This window comes from Cervus canadensis, chromosome 17 (genome assembly GCF_019320065.1).
Source record: "Cervus canadensis isolate Bull #8, Minnesota chromosome 17, ASM1932006v1, whole genome shotgun sequence".
Taxonomy (NCBI): domain Eukaryota; kingdom Metazoa; phylum Chordata; class Mammalia; order Artiodactyla; family Cervidae; genus Cervus; species Cervus canadensis.
Window position 1 is genome coordinate 35,090,263 of NC_057402.1, and position 17,759 is coordinate 35,108,021.

The 17,759-nt window shown below is 39.1% G+C and overlaps 1 protein-coding gene across 3 annotated transcripts in view; it reads right to left on the bottom strand.

Annotated features, from left to right (window-relative positions):
* Nucleotides 1-17,759, bottom strand: part of SIN3A (SIN3 transcription regulator family member A) — a 65,800-nt gene that overhangs the window by 22,962 nt on the left and 25,079 nt on the right. For all 3 annotated transcript variants that reach the window (XM_043490330.1, XM_043490329.1, XM_043490328.1), the window contains exons 3-13: nucleotides 15,820-15,996; nucleotides 11,775-11,881; nucleotides 10,826-11,108; nucleotides 9,528-9,779; nucleotides 8,797-8,949; nucleotides 8,507-8,665; nucleotides 6,549-6,638; nucleotides 4,508-4,626; nucleotides 3,714-3,924; nucleotides 3,291-3,407; nucleotides 423-661 (exon numbers count right to left, since the gene is read on the bottom strand). In XM_043490330.1, coding sequence (XP_043346265.1) covers nucleotides 423-661; nucleotides 3,291-3,407; nucleotides 3,714-3,924; nucleotides 4,508-4,626; nucleotides 6,549-6,638; nucleotides 8,507-8,665; nucleotides 8,797-8,949; nucleotides 9,528-9,779; nucleotides 10,826-11,108; nucleotides 11,775-11,881; nucleotides 15,820-15,996 — 1,907 coding nt within the window. The remainder of the gene's footprint in view (nucleotides 1-422; nucleotides 662-3,290; nucleotides 3,408-3,713; nucleotides 3,925-4,507; nucleotides 4,627-6,548; nucleotides 6,639-8,506; nucleotides 8,666-8,796; nucleotides 8,950-9,527; nucleotides 9,780-10,825; nucleotides 11,109-11,774; nucleotides 11,882-15,819; nucleotides 15,997-17,759) is intronic.

Sequence of the window (17,759 nt, forward strand, 5' to 3'; positions counted from 1 at the left end):
AAGAGAAAGAAGACATTCTTGGATTTTTATGGGACGCTAAGGCTTTTTAAGTAACATATCAATTTTATAGAGACAAAGTGATTTTTCTTATTAAAAAACAAAAGATGTGAACATCAGTTAGTACTGAGTGGCAAGAACGTGGGTGGCTGTTTTCTTCTTTGTTCTCTATTTTAAAATATCCCCCTAAACACACAGAGCATTCCAGTGTGGACTGGAAAGGTTTGTTCTCTGCTGTTGGTGACCCAGAACCCCATCAAGAAGCTCCACTATCCCACACTATTCACCTGACTTCCTACAGCCGAGGTTGGGAAGAAGTGGAGGTCTCATGGAATAACTGGGCCGAAAAGGAGAACCTTTTTTAATGGGACACTAAATCTGTTGAAAAGCACACTAAAACATGAAGGGCATGTGCACTCAGGTACCTTTTAAGGACAATTGGGACGGCAATGGAAGGGTTCTTCCTCAGACCATCAATGATGTCAGCTGCTTTGTCAGCATATATCCTTTGGAGTGCTTTTCGGTGGATGACTTCCGATGTGCCCCCGAGGGTGTTGTCCAAGCGAAATTTGGCTTGTTCTTCAGCAGACAAGCGGGAAAGTTTCTTCTGTATTGCTTCCAGAACCCGGATAGTTGCCAGATTGGTCTCTAAAACTACATCAAGCTAAAAAGAAAAAAAAAAAAAAAAAAAAGACAAAGGATGCTCAGGACCCAAACCAGAACAGAATAGCTGTCTGGAGTAGAAGGTGGAAGTCAAACTTCCTGGATTTGAATGTGGGCTCTGCCATACCATGGCCAAATAAACTGTTAGCTTATCAGTAAAACAGAATACCACCACCTATTCTCACAAGGTTGTGTTCTGGATTTAACAATACAACCCACATGAAGGATTCAGCACAATACCAGATACACAGCAAACATCCAAACCCTGAATACTCATTGAAAGGACTGATGATGAAACTGAAGCTCTAAAACTTTAGCTACCTGATGCGAAGAGCTAACTCACTGGAAAAGACTCTGATGCTGGGAAACATTGAGAGCAGGAGAAAGGGTGCAACAGAGAATGAGATGGTTGGATGGCATCACCGACTCAACAGACATGAATTTGAGCAAATTCAGGGAGATAAGTGAAGGACAGGGAAGCCTGATGTGCTGCAGTCCACGGGGTCGCAAAGAGTCGTCTTAGCAACAGAACAACAACAACAAAGTAGTAGTTAATACTTCTAGCACCACCAATGTGGAGTTATTGAGGACTACTGGCCCCCACGCCAGAGGGACCTAAGAGGAGGCAACCTTACTGGCACTTTTCCCTGAACTTTTGTGAATTACTCAGATCTGTTACAAACAATAACAATCACTACCACCAAATCCCAAAAAGACCATTCAAGATAGTAAATCAATCTCATGAGTAAAGTTTTTCAGAGTAACTTAAAATGCTTAAATGTTCAATGTCTTGTTCCACATCTACTAACAATAAGAGCATTTCTTGAGGGCTTCAATGTTCTATCTGTGCGTAACCATTTAGATTCTCACTGAATATTCCCTAACCTGGTTAAAGACACGACTAGCAACCTTGAGTTAACTTTTTTCCAAAGCTTAACACAAAATTTTCTAGATGAGAAACAGAGAATAAAGGAAATGAGCAGTCTCAAGGGTCTATGACTCTGTTTAAGTGTTTCCTAATTTTCTAGTTTGAGGACTATGGTAGTCATTTTGTCAAAAATTTTAATGCCCCCTTTCCCCACTGATGATAAATGATGGCTTGGACTTCCTGGCTGTCTTGAGATTAGCTAGGGCCATGTAACTAGTTCTGGCCTATGAGCTGTTAACAGGTGAGTCAAAGTAACATCATTACTTCTAGGCTAGAACATTTAAGGGTGCAAGATCCATCTGAGCTCTTCCCCTATAGTCCCTGGCACTGTTCATGATGGTGGCACTCTGCCAGCCCAGGCCCCCAAGCAATTCTGATGAACAGAATCTTCGGCTGAACATCAATGCGCATGCAGTATGACGAGGAAATAAATCTGTCTTTTTCAAGTCAATGGGATTTAGGGGTGACTGTATTGCAGGAATATTAACCAATCCTGATGTACAAAGGATTCAAATTAGTCTATCCCATCCAATCCTCAGCACGTACATATGCATACATAAACACATTTCTTTCATCTTCACTACTGCAATAACAAGCAGGAAATGAGGCTGATGCCTCTCCTCTGCAGGCATACTAGTTGAGAATAAGAATATCCTGTCAAAAACAGGCGTCAATCTCTGCTAACACATCATTGAAACTGACTAAACATAGGTTAAAAAAAAGAAATGCTTTCTTCAGCTTGATAAAACTTTCCATAGAAGTTAACATCTGTCATGGCTGAGTTTTCTGCAAATGGTTGAAGCTCCTAATAAACACTGGGGCCCAGCGGACCAACCAACATGTGGCTCTTCATTCAAAACATGCCAGAAGCAGAGGAAGCAAGTGTGAAGGGGGATAACTGGCAGAGGGCTAAATCAGTATGGGTTAAAAAAGGAGCAAAACATCTCCCATCCATAGGAAGAGCAGGGACAGTCGATTTTATATAATAAATATGTTAAAAAGAAGGCATGTAATTTTCCTTCTCTAGACACATTTAACATTCCCTTTTTGTTGATATCAGCAAACCAGACACTGGGAACTGAGTCTGTTTCCAGTACTTCCCACTCCTGGTATCAGGGCTCTAGACCAGCCCATTTCTTCACTCTAGCTCTTCCCTTCCCAACTACTTTAAAATGAAGTCCCTAACTCAACTTTCTTTCAAAAGGAGACAAATCAACACCAGAAATATGACAGAAGAGTTCCAGTTCTCACAGGAGCACTGGTTTGCTAACCATGTTAGTAAGATACCTGCTAAAAATAATATACGCTTTAAGATAAGTAATTTAAAATAGCTGTAAGAAAGCCCACTAGGTCTTAAGATACTGATTTTAAATACTACGTAGGACACAATAACCTTTAAAATGTCATTAAAAATTCAAAGGAGTATTATTCAGCAAATGGAGTAAAAATCCCATTATTTATATTTTAATTTCAGTTAAAAGGGCTAAAGTGGCCTAGATAAGTCACATTTGTCATGAAAATATTACTAACATATCTGACAAAGTCATAAAACATGGTAAATACAACAAGCATTTACCACAGAAGAAAATGAGCCTCTTGCTCTTTGGTCTTAAAAGCCAGTCCTCTCAGGTTGGTATTTAAGATATCCTGTCTTTCCGAATCTCTCATTTCCCCAAACTTCAAATGATAAAGGAGCTTGTACCTCAAAACGTTCATCTTCACAACGATAGATATGTTCTTCATACTGAGTTTTCTTGGAACTAACAAAGGTGGAGTCCTCAGACCAGGAGGGGAAGGAAACCCAGGTATCATTTAAAACCTTTGGGTAAAAGAAGATAAATTGAAACAAAAATGTAACAAAGTTTTCTGGTGATTAAGCTTTCTCAATTAAAAAAGAAAACTTTAGGGGAGGGAAGAAACAGTTAACATTACAAGTTTCACCTGTAGCAAGTTTAAAAAGATAGTTAAAAAAAGGTTCTCAATATAAGTACAAAACATTTTCTTTTGAAAAAAGACAGAAAAGGATTTTGATTTCCTCATTCGTATGCATCCTCCATTCCAGGTACTACTCCCTTCTGGAGGAAGCTGAGGACTCAGGGCTGATACCTTCCCTGGAAGGCCTTACCTCTTTACAGAGAGGAGTCCGTCCTGTACATTTGGGCTGCTGGTAACTCTTTGGTAGGGCTCGATAGCTGGAGCCCAACCGTTTACAAGAGGCATAATCTATCTCCATGGCAATGCCCTCTGTGGCCCGTTCCTTTGGAAAGGTTTCCAGATGTACAGACTCCTTATAGCCCAGGAAGTTTTTAAACCAATTAAACAATTCTGGGAATTTCCTAAAGAATCAAACCAAAAACTGGTGAGCAAGTAGAAGCATTATGCAGTAACGCTGAGGTGTGACTACCACTGTTTGATGTAGAGTCAGAACTCTGCTATCTCTGGACAAATCCCAGTGACAATTATCACTTCTTACCTAAGAAGTACTGCTTTTAAATACCTGGCTTCTCCTTTTCTTACAGAGTGCTCTAAGATCAGTTAAGGCAGTGACGCAAGAACTATACCGCAACAAGGCGAGAACCAGCCATCCTTCTAATCAAGAATATTGTTTCAAAGTTCAGATAATTCTTTGGTTGTCAAAGTCAAGATTCTAGAACCCTGGAAGAGACTGGTCTATGTAAAACATCCAACATTGGTCAGGGGATCAGGAGACCACTAGTCTTGGCCAGCGCGCCGCCGTCTGCCAATTTTTTCATTTCCAAAGTTGAACTAGAAGACTTTGCAGAGGACTCTCTTAGCACTGACATTTTATGAGTCAACTGACCCACCACAATCAAATTATTTTTGTCTATCATATACTCCCACAAACTTTTATTTCACCTCCATATCATGCATCAGGGCCAAACTCCTGATTCCACTTACCCCAGGAATGGAGAGACTAACTGAACAAGCTCTGCCCGAGAGATCACCTCCTGGTTAAAGATAACAAGACAGCGCAGGAAATTTTCATAGGCCTCTGCACTCCGCAGAGCCTTTCGGACCTTGTGGAGACAACCAAAAGAAAAATAAAGTGAGAAATCAAGAGATCCTGGATCGCTTTTAAAAGCCTAGGGAAACTTGAACTGTTATCTGACAATATTAAGAACCAATTTTGTTTTTTTTAGATGTATTAATGTTTATGTTTGAAAAAAGGAGTCATTTAAAAAGGAAACTTAGGGACTTTCCTGGTGGTCCAGTGGCTAAGACTCTGCGCTCCCAATGAAGGAAGACCAGGTTCGATTCCTGATCAGGGAACTAGATCCCATGTGCCACAACTAAGACCAGGCGCAGCCAAATAAACAAATATTAAAAAAAGAAAGAAAACTTAGTAAAATACTTATGGGTGAAACAATATATTATCTGAGACTTGTCTCCAAATAATCTGGGGTAGGTGAGAGTGCACGTGAAACAAGCACACCAGCTAGGAGCTGAGACCTGCTGAGGCTGGACGACGGGTCCATGCGGTGCCATTGTACCATTCTCTTTAATTTCACATATTTAAAAATGCCTATAATAAAAACTCTGAAAAAAAGAGATCCTGGAGTAAATAAGACATTTACTTCTCACAAGCCTGACTCTCTGAACCATGAGTGTTGCCCAAGTTTTTGTTGCTTCTCCTAATGCATGTTTACAGACTCTTTTCAACACTCTTTTCAAACTCTGGTAATTCTAATAACCTCTTAAAATAAGGTATTTTTGTCCTCTGACTTGATCTGTTTCCATTCTCCATTTCTCCTTTCTTTACAGTGCTGATAATTTTAATAACCCAAAACACTAATCATTTCCCTGAATTATCAAGCGAACTCCAGACTTTTTTTAGTGTGTCTAAGAAATAATACCTTAAAACAATAACAACGAACACCATCACTATTATAAAAATTAACTTGTTCAGTCCCCCTCCCTCACCCTTTCCTTGCCATCTTTTGGCTGTGACCTGGACTTTTACATTTGCCTCAAAAGCACCAAGTGCCCAGGCAGCCCTCAGAAATGGTTCAGATCAGAGCCATGGACTCAGGAGGCACCAATCATGGAGATGCTAAATCATCTGCCCTTTTGCAAAAACCCAGAGGTGCAGGACTTTCCTGGTGGCTCAGTGGTAAAGAATCGGCCTGCCAGTGCAGGAAACATGGTTCGATCCATAGTCTGGGAAGATCCCACATGCCTCAGAGAAACTAAGCCTATGGGCCACAACTACTGAGCCCACGTGCTCTGGGGCTAGTGCTCCAAAACAAGAGAAGCCACGGCAATGAGAAGCCCATGCATCGCAACTAAAGAGTAGTCCCTGCTCATAATTAAAGAAAAGCCCTTATGAAAACAAAGACCCAGCACAACCAAAACTTAAAAAAAAAATCACCTGGGGAGTTTTGACAACATACAATTAAATCAGAATTCCCATGAACCAATATTTAATACCACAATAAGTTTCACAAGTAATGAGAAGGTTACAAGTCATTTTAAGTCCTCAACAATTGGTGTACTGACATGCCTCACTATATACACCTGGGTATCTACAATAGGAACGCAATAGTTTTAGAGTAATATCAAGCACTTCTTGTAAAGCTTTTTTCCACAAGGCAGATCGCTATATTTTGCTGCAAACTATTTCACAAAACTAAAGCAAACAGTGCTACCATTTCTCTAGCTGTGCTAACAGTTCTCAAAAATGGCAAAGAACTACAATTTGAAATCTACGTTAGAAAGTACAAAGTCCTAACCAGCTTGATGCCTCTAAAACAAAATCTTGGGGACAAGGTGATTTTCTTTGGGCACTAGTAGCCAATATTAGGAGTCTTCCAATTTAACGCATTGTCTTTCAAAGTGATGCAGGGCTTCCCAGGTGGAGCTAGTGGTAAACAACCCACCTGCCAATGCAGGAGACATGAGAGACACGGGTTCAATCAAATCCAATTCATTGATTACTCACCTTATCAAAAAATAATGATTCTGTTCCTACACCATGCTTGCTGGCATCTGCCATAGAAGAATCTTTGAGGCTGAGCAATTTGGGTTTCTTCTGTAAAAAAGGAAAAATATAAACATGTAAGATTCAAAGAGAGGGTTTCACTGGGCTTTATGTTCTTTTCTGTTTTTGCTTTTTTGGCCATGCCCCGTAGTGGGATCTTTGTTCCCCGAACAGAGATTGAATCTGGGCTTCTGGCAGTGAGAGGGCCGAATCCTAACCACTGAATTGCCAGGGAATCCCCTGAGTTTTATTATCATCTCTGTTCTAAGGTTCCATCACTGACCACCACTGATTAATAATTTGCAACAAATCAGAGAATTCAAGTCACTAACTTGCTTTACATCTTAAAAGATTTCCACTCATCTTCCCTATTTTTCAGATTGCCTGTCATTTCCCCCCAGAGGTTCACAGGTCATTCTACTTGCCAAGAACTCTTTCCATAAATGGTCACAGCATTACTGTGATGTTAGAATTAATATCCTTACTTTTTTCCATGGGCTAAAAGTAACTATTAGAAACCAAATGCTATTGTTTTATTTTCCTAGCTGTGGAGGCAGAAGAGGCTATAAAAATATCTGGAATACACAGTAATCAATCTTCAACCCTTACCTTTAAATGGTTCAACTGAAAAAATCATGAAAAAAAAGTTTATTTTCCTAACAGAAGGAATAACTACCTTGTCAGTAATATCCACTCAGACCAATTTAAGATTGCTCTTTTAAAGCAAATGAATAGATCATATATAACTCCAGGCAGAAAATTTACTATAAAGAAATCACCTCTCAAATGCCTGTGAAGAAATGCACATTCTGGGAAAAGCAGCACATTTACCTTTGCCACTATGGACTGCATTCTCTTAGGAGTCACAGCCTCTGCCTATACTGCCTAAGGAAAAGGCAGACAGGGAATCCTAACCTCCCAATATAGGATTTCCACTTGCGCGTAATCAAGTGTGGGAGGAGACCAAGATTGGCGCCTATCTGCTGACCTGATTCTTGCTATTCGTATTACTAAAATTCCTTACTAAAGTGAAGAAACATACATGATTACTATGTTCAGCTGGCTTTCAAAACGAGAAACCATTACAAACATTGAAAAATATTTCAACAGTCCTTCCAAAGTGTCAACACCTTACAGGTCAGTCTTAGTGGTTATTTGCTTATTTACCAGTCACTTCTTCCCATAAGATATTCCACTAGTTTTTGTTACTCTTTAAATTCTGAAGACACATCTATGTCTTCAACATCATATACAGCTTCAGAATTCACTGAAACAATATTCAGTACATACACAGAGCCCACTCCCTAGCACTGCTGCCCCACATCAACGAGGGTGAGAGTGGGCTCAGCTCTCTGCAGGCAGACCATCAGTGTTTACCCTAACACGGAGCACCATGATAAGTCACTAACAGGAGTTTAAGACCGCCCTCTGCTGCACCCCCCCAAGGTCCTTCCTTGGAGATTAAGATGATGCAGATAAGATCTGGCAACCCAACAAAGAACCTTGGGCAGGATAGGCCTCTAGACCAAGGAGATCCCACAAAGCATTTGCACTTTACTCACAAGAGGACCTCAGAGAACACTGACTTATTTTGAAACAATTATCAATTTAATCAGCTTCTTTCTTAGTACAAGGTAGGAAAAATTAAGTCTCAGAAACCCTTGGCAGGAAACAAAGAAACAGATGAGAGCTAACAGCAAAGAAGGGAGAAACTATAAAGAAAACCTGTAAGAACTCAAAAGTAATCGGAGCAATTAGTAGTCTAACATTCCTTCTCAAAGCCAGGTAAAAAGATTTGCACTGAGTTTCTGTGACACACACCAACCAACTTCAAATATCCAGGATCCAAGCGTCAGCCTTGTGCACTGTCTGCTACTACCGTTCCTGAAAGTCACAATGAGCAGTTGCGACCTCCTCACCTTCACTGGAGGGGTGGCCCCCGTTCCAGAGTGCCTGCGAATCTGGCAGCCATTCTGGCTGGGCCTCTGCGGCTTGTTGTTCAGCTGAGGTTTCTTCACCGTGCCTCCGTGGTCATTTCTCACGGAATCGACCTTCTCAGCAGTTGTTTTGCTTAAAAGCTAATTAAGAACACATGAAAGAGATGAGTGCTCTTATCAAAGCAAGTTATTTCGAAAGAGTATCCTTCTGATTCCAGCTTCCTAACTTCTCACAACCATTCTCAATTGTGTAGTTCCTCTACATAACTTACCACAGAGCTGTTGGCATCTGGTAGGAACTGTCCAAATTCTGACAACAGATCTTCCTGATTTTTAAAAAGACGAGCCACCTGGGCATACACCTCCTGCTCAGTCAACGCTGGAGTGTAGTTTCCTCCAGCTTCCTTGGCATTTCGCTGCTCTTTCTGATAGGAAATTGCAAATGGGAAGAGATCATATTAAAGGGGCACTGTTTTGAATGACCTGCTTTTGCACACTTTCTGAGAAGCCTGGTAGGGGCTTTGTATGTTATCTATTTGGACTGCAGTTAAGAGGAAAGTCTATGTTCTTAGCACCTGTTTTTGGCTTCAAGCTTTGAAGTTGAGAAAGAAGTGGAAGATGGTGGCTGACAATTCCTTTTGAAAACCAGGGCAGTATATGTGAATGCTCAGGGGATCACTACCGACTGATAAAACACAAAATATTAGAGAAATTTCTCCTTCTATTGTACTTTAACTATATTACACAAATCATTCTTTAAACTTCCAGATAAATAGCACTGTTTCACAGAGCAGTGACTTTAAAAATCCTAACTGGCTGCTATAAGGCAATTAAAGTCAGGTAAATCAAACTGGCTTTACAAACACACATCACAATTTCTAACTGACTAACTACCAGTAAGAATTAGTGGACACAACTGTGTCCACAATAACTAGTTCTTCTCAGACTAGTTGTCCTCAGAAGGCAACCTGGTTAAGACAGGCTGAAAGGGCAACTGTCTTACCTGATATGTGTGCAAAATCTCCAGGAACGCTTTGTAGATGTCTGGTTGGCCCTGGAACCTGTTCTTGATCTTATTAACATAGTTGATGGCATGGTTAAACTCCACAGGCTGATTGTTCTGCAAGGGCGGGGCTGTTCCCAACGAGATTGTCACTGGTGTATGAGGCTGGACAGGTGGAGAACGTGGGGACGCGTATGGTGGGAGTGGGGGAGTCTGCTGACTGGCTGGAGTATGTGCTTGTAGTTGGGAAGGCTAAAAAGAAAAAAGTCTTTATTCTCCTCAGGAATACAGATGGTTTAACACAGGAAAGAAAGTTCAAAGTAAAGAGAAACAAGGTGTCTGATTAACATATATACTTTATTCACTCTGGCTAGGCCATCTTAGCCCAGCTCAAATCACACTGAGCAGGGGTGGCAAGAGCAGAGGGTTCACACATTCTAATACAAAAATTCCAGCCTTAAATTTTCTAAACACAATCTTAAAAGTGGGCGACGTCTCCAATTACAGGGAAGAATTTTAATACGCAATTTTTAAGCTTCCTTGCTTAACAGGTGCAAACAGAATAGGAAAAAAACCTTATTCTACATAGATCTTTAATGTCAAAAAAGACAATTCAATTGCTGCAGTTAATGCCACATAAAAGTCTTCTAAACCAGCTCTGCCCAGCAGACTCTCTGAGGTGATGGAAATGTTCTTTATTTGCATTATTCTGCACAATAGCCACTAGCCACATGAAACCAGTGAGCGCTTGAAATGTAGCTGGTGCAACTGAAAAACTAAATTTATTTTAATTAATTTAAATTTAAATATAGCCGTATGTGACTCATGGCTACTGTATCAGTAGAGTTCTGTACTAAGGACACCTCATCATCATCATCATCATCATCATCAAGATCTTCTGCTTAGCTTGATATGGCCTAATCTGGTAAACAGAGTAACTTTTGTAAAATGATGACCATACAGAAAACAGTGTAATCTGATCATAAGCTGACCGTTTCTGCCTGTGTTATCAAAGTACTATTACACAAAGCTGTCACTTCTTGGGATGCTCATGGGTTCAAACAGCAGAAGTTGGGGGCAAGAGAGTCCATGCAGGTTGCTGATGTACAGACCTAAACAGATATATAACTATGTGGTGTGTAAATGTGAGCCACTTTATAGGAATGTGACTTGCATCTTCTCTGATGAAATTTTAACTTGTGTTATCTATCTAAGCCTTATATACGAAGGGAAAATGTCAAAGGAGGGTGCTTTCTAGGGATGCATTTCACATGGTGCAGAGTTTTCCAAGTGCTCACCTTGCTGACTTTGGCAGGTGGGGGCTGAGGAGCTGGCTGGGCAGGTGCTGGGGCTGACTGGGCTGAAGGCTGGGAAGGATGTTGGGGTGGTGGCTGAGGCTGGGGCTGGATGCCATGGGTTGGGATCTGATGAACCTGGCCAGGAGTTGTCACATTCACCATGTCATTGGTTTGCACCTCAATCTTGTAGCCAGGGGGCAAGAAGGTATTGAAGCCCATGATTAGGTCAGGGTGGCCTTTGAACAGCTGGGACACACGACTAATCACTCCTGGAGTGTCGATGCTGATTTAAAAAAAAAAAAAAAACACACACAAATATTAAAGTTGCAAGCTTGACAAAGCACCCTGGCAAGACAAAATTCAGATTCCACTAGGTTCTCTATATAGGAAAATAAAAATCAACCTGAATATTACAAAATTAACCACACCCAAAGACCTCTGAAATTCAAAGCCATTTATCTTCATAACCAAAGAGGCTTGGTCAGAATAGACATTCAAGTATGCTAACAGTCCCATGAAGCAAATACTTAGGCAGTAAGTCTCCAACTCCAATTCCCATGCAAGATCCAACCCCTGATACACCAGTATAAGTTATCGTGTATCTATATACATTGTTCAGATGAGTTAACTCTTTTATCATAGTGAACCATGCCAGAATATTAGGGTATCTTAAGTTAATCCAAAAAGCAAGTAGCCTAATCATTACCAGTTTACTTCCCTGACTGAGATTAAGTACTAAGAAAAATGTATCAATATGCAGAAAATAAAGGTGTTGGGCCTTCAATTTTTATATAACAATATATAAAACAAAAACATGACCCATGGAAATAAAAGCACAACTCCCTCCAAAGAGCCCTTTATCGTTTAGCAGATGAGAATAAGCTATATCCTCCTTCCAGAACCAAAATAACAAGCAAAATTCTCACGTACAACTACATATATCTTTTACCTCTGAGATTTAAACTCCTTCATGATGTCAAGGAAGTCATTGTAGACCTGAGGCTGACTACCAAACTGCAGCTTCACTTGGTCAAGGTAGGAGAGTGCATCCTCTACCTGAGGCAGGAACAAATCTCAAGGTTATTAAGAGAAAAGCCAGCCAAGAATTACTTCTAAAAGACTGATTTATACCTAAATAAAATCAGCATATTAAATGAAATAGAAACATATAGTAAACATACATTAAAAACACTAAAAATTAACATGGGTACCAGTAATATAACTCAAGCTTAAAATAAAAATTAACTCATAAAATCTGTAACCTTGCTTTGAATAGTTCTGCATAGAATTATTAGTGAAGAATAATCACATCCATACGTCATTCACTTATTCATTCATTTATTCATTTCACAAATATTTACTAAGAAGCAACAACATGCTAGGCCAGGCCCAACGTGAGGTCCTAAGGAATTAGTGATAAATAAGCCACGGTATGCCCTGCTGTACAGAGAAGTTCATTCCACATCCAGTTGGGAGTAATAACACAGTGGGAAAGTGGGCAATCACCAAATGCCCAGAGAGCACATGGGAAGGGAACCCCTCCACACACAGGAAAATAAACCAACCAACCAACCTATGGGGACATACCAGAGGGCTTCCTAAAGAAATGGTGTCTAAACTGAGTCCTGTGGATGAGTACAAGTTAGCAAAAATGAAGACCCATGAAGAAAGTCAGAGGAAGCAGCATGGGCTAAACTGCAGACGCGACACCATCTGATATATATGGAAATGTGAAAACGGTTTAGTTTGGCTAGAGGATCTGTGGTGAAAAGAAGAAATGGTGGTAGGAAGAGTGATGATAGATGACACAGGAGATGATGCAAGATCTAGACCCTAAAAGGATCTAGATTTTTAGATCTAGAAAGCAATTCAGATTTTTATCATCTGCACTTTAGTGTATCAATTTGGCTACAGTACTGAGAACGAGTTGGTGCAGGAAAAACAGACGATGAAAAGGAGGTAGGAAAACCAGTCATGCTATGAGGTTAACTCATGTGTGAACAGGAGTGGCGTAAACTACAGTACTGACCAGACAGAGAGAGAACTGGGCAGACTCAAAGGCTTTTTAGGAGACAGAAGCGACAGGGTTTGGGGGCTGGCTGACTGTACATGGAAGATGAGGCAGAGGGGGCATTCACTAAATTATACACCATGTGGGCATTCACAAAGAGGAATAAGTTTGAAGGGCCAGAAAGTTACAAGTGTGATCTAGGACAACTTGAGTTTTAGTTACTCAGGAGATATCTAAGGGAACTGCCCACTAGGTGTATCCTACATACTGTGGGATTATTTTTAATTCTATATAACAGCAAGTTTAGGAAAGTTTCACAAGTAAACATCTGATTTGACAAGCACTACTCTTGTGACATGCTGGAAACAGAATCTTTATGATCAAATAAGCCCTTAAAGAGTAGTAGCTCAAGAGTTGCCCAAACTTCCACTATAGCCATGGTTAACACGAGCATTTGTGTTGCCAGAGCACTGTGTGTATACCTGGTCGATACCAACTCACTGGAGGTTGGTCTTTTGGTACTTTATAAATAACATGACAATTTTTGTTGAAATTCAATATTCAGAATTTTCCATATTGAAATGTTTCATTAGTGACCAAACTGATGGAACCTAAAACTCAGTAAGTTTGCAGAAGGGAAAGACTTTGGAAGATATTTAAGAATCGTATTCACAGTCACAACAGAAGAGTTATCAAAAATAAACATACAAAAAATAAGAAACAAAAACAAGCACTCTACCATGTAATACAATAAATACACAGAGAGAAAAAGTGCTGAAACCTGAAGAAGCAAAGTATACGTGATGTCTGTGTGTCTGGAAGAAAAAGGTACAGGTCATAATGAACCACTGTTTAAAAATTAGTACAGTACAACTCTTTTATCAAAGCATGTATACAGTTCTAGAAATCATTACTTAGAAGAACACAACTTGGAAGGAATTATTTGAAAGCTACAGGTTTAAGGAGGCATGTGGGGCGGGTCTTAAGAGTCTGCTGATGCATCTTCCTGGCTCACTTCAACAGGCATTTATTAGTAAGGTCCCCAACCTCCTGGAGTTCACGACGTTGTTGGGGAGACAAGCAGATAACTATAAAGAGAACTTGCTAAATATGTACGCCGCTGGCATTCAACAAATAATTATTCAAATCTTCCTTGTCATTAATCTGCCAAAGACAAAGAAGTATAGACAATGTCGATGCATGAAATAAGCTAAGAGTTCTCACTGAACACTTCCTTATTATAGAATATAAATGGTTTATTGAAGTTGGTTCAAATGCTTGTAAAACATTTTAAGACTGATCCAAAAATGGCAAGCGATGTGAGAAAATTAAATGAAATTACATGGAGGCACAAGAAACCATTTTACCTCTCCTTGTTAGAAAGGAAATTCAACAAGTTATTACGTCCAGGAATCACATTCAAGAGCTTGTAACCAAGAGAACAGAGCAAGAAAACCTAACTCAACCTGTGACTCACTCTATAACCCCAACTCTAAAGCCCTTTCTTGCTTCCTTGACAGCACCTATAAAGCATACAAAGCACTCTGTATACTTGTAGCCAAGTGAGGAAGGAGAATAAAATAGGTGCCATGCTTTGACACGGCTGACTGGAAAAAGGATATAGAAATAAATGTATATTTTTTGTTAGTTTAATAAGTAAGTTATAAGTGCTTTTGCAACATTAAGGCATCAATTGCTAAATACAGTATTAATATGGAATTTAGTCACACCAAACCAACTTAAAAATTTTTTTCAGGACTCAGTGAAGTGCTAAGTTTGTAACAATAATACATTTTGGTATACAGTCACCACTCTACAAACAGAGAGTAAAAATGTTTTAAGGAAAACATTGATATAGCTTACAAATATTTTCCCAAACACAGAGCCCAGAGTAAAGTTTCAGGCCCAAATAATTTCTACTCTCTTTAGGACTATGTTTATGCATAGTCAACTCGTAATTACTTAAGCTAATATACAGAGTAAATTGTACAAAATCCCTCTAGCTTTGGTGTGCTTTTATTTATGTAACATTTAATTTCTTTAGGCCAATGTTAAAAAGTTCTTGACAGCCCAAACAATGAGGGCAGGAGTCAGGGAGAACTAGATTAAGTACCAAAAAAAGAGATGAAATATCTGCTACACACAGATGTGTCCTTTAAGGATACATTGTTCATTCCTACTTGCAAGCTACTTGATATAATTACAATTGTATGACCAAATAAAGATATAACATCTTATCTCTTTATATCTTCAGTTTTATACTTCTTGCACTTGATTTCAAATTTTATATAAAAACTAGGGGGAAAAAAGAAATCTGGAAAACTTACTAACATAATCACACATTTGGAAAAGTAACACTCAACTAAACAGAGAGAGAAGGTTAGCTGGAAATGAAAGTTTCATTTCTCCACGGATGCATGAATTTCAAACTGTTGAAAACCTACAGCATACACTCAGTAGATCAGATGAAAACACTGACTTTTTACTCACAATGATAGCCTTTCCCAAACTTCATAAAAGTTTCCCGAAAGGAGCATGTGATTTACTGAGGATGGACTTGATGATGCTAGCCAATTAAGCTAGTCATAAAGAATAAGAAGATTAAACCATAATACTTGGGTCCATTTACCATACAAGACTATAGTCAACCATGTGTATGTTAATAAAACCTTATTCCACGCTAAGAACTAAAGAGTTCAAAAGCAGGCATCCAAAAAATGGACTTTATTTCATATGAAAATAGCTCCTCAATCCTGGAACGTTTGAACACCACACATTCATTCCAAAAACATCTCTTGAATGTATTCTCTGGATCAGGCACAAGGTGCAAAGACAGGAAATGTAAATAGGTTTCAAAACAAAAACAAAGTAAGACTTCTTGTCATTCACCCCCCAGCCTACAGTAAACAGCTGTAACACCACTAGTAACAAGCTGAAGTCAATGATGCCTGCTAAGAGAGAAACGGAAGGGGCGGAATACCACCTTGAGTCTCTGAAACTGCTGCTGTCCCTGCACTGGTGCAACTGGTGGAGCTGGATGAGCGTGACTCTGGACCACCTGGCCTCCATGGGGCTGCACGGCTGTGGGGTGATGATGGCTGCTATGCACCGCTGCGATGGCGGGCCCATGACTGCTAGAGCTCTGCGGCACTGCTGAAACCTAGAACAGACAAAACACTGATGAGAAGCTTCAAGGCTTGTGCATTCTTCCCCAAACGCCTCCAAAGAACACACACACAGAAAAGATTACCAGAAACCCAAATTTCCCACAAAAGAGAATTGGTGAAATAAATTATAGCCCACCCATCTTATAGCAGAATTCTACAGCTATTAAAAATTATATAGCTCGGTATATCTCAAACTATCTGTGGCGAAGGACCAGTTTTTCTCGTTTCTTAAGTTCTGATCCTTCATGGACTACTACTTTTATGAAATACAATAAAAATGAATTACTATATATAATGTGAGATAAAAATACATAAGCCCCTATTTTTTATTACAAGGTTTTACAGACATAAAATTACAATGTCCAATTGCTAAAGAAGTTTCTAAACACTCCATTTCTGTTCTTATCTCATTACAGACTAGTATGAAAGTATTCGTATCAACCATCTGTGGACCACAGTTTGAATAGCACTGATAGGCAGGCAAATATTTTAACACTTAAAAATGTTCACAATCCATAAACTGAATGTATTCATGTGTTGCATATGGATTTAAACTTTTAGATAATTTTTTAAAGCCTATTACACAAAGCAGTATATATAATACACTAAGGATAAATCAGGAGTTTGGAATTAACATATACACATACTATATATAAATCAGATAACCAACAAAGACCTACTGTATAGCACAGGGAACTATACTCAGGATCTGGTAATAAACTGTAATGGAAAAGAATCCTACACACACACACACACACACACACACACATTGTGCTGTACATCTGAAACTAACACAACACTGCAAATCAACTATACTAGAATAAAAAAATTAACATTCAGAAAAAAATACAATAAAATTTTAAATCCTAGACAACAAATATATAGTAAAATGTGACTATTTTATTTTATGACGGTAGGGTTAGAGAATATTTTTATTTTGTTTTATTTATTCTGTATATTATTATTTGTTCCTGGAGTGAAAGCTCCAAGTCTCGAGCCACTGGACTAGAACTCAGGGAATTCCCCTTATTTGCTACTTTTAAAATAAAAAACTTTTAAATTTTCTGTCGGTGGTCTAACATGAAACATATTTCTTATCTATTCCCTCTTGTCCTCTTAAAAGTTTAGGGTTAAAATAAAAGTACAAGCCCATTTCCTTCTATCTCTATTGCAAAAAGTGTTACATAAAATTTCCAAAGCTTTAAAAATGTTCCTATTTCAGAACTTTAATCACTACAGAAAACAACTAAGGACAATACACCTGATATGCCACATCTCCAAGGTAAGGAGACTAAATAACATGACACTTTAAAACAATGTAAACTAAGTACTACAACTTAAGAATGTTTTTTTCCCCAAGTCCCCACAGATTTACAAAGACTACCCTGGGCAGAGCAGAAGGTGGGAAATAGAGCAACTATTTACAAATCCACAGAAACAATAAACATTAGGAGTAAAAAGAAACTATTTAGACGATTCGAAAAGTTCTAATACTTGTAAGAAGAGTTATATGTTTCTGAGCTTTTTATATTACAACATGCATATACCGAACGGGTTTTTGTAAGACTTAACTAGCATTTACAAATATTTGTGACGGCTGGTTTTATAAGAGCACGTTATAGTTTCTAGTATAGGAATAAATGTAATTATCCCAGGTGTAGGAGAAAGTCGTGAACTAGTTCAGACAAAAGTAATCAGCCAAGGAAAACACACTACCTTTCTTTCCTCCAAGTCCTAATCTAGCGATCTGATCTGT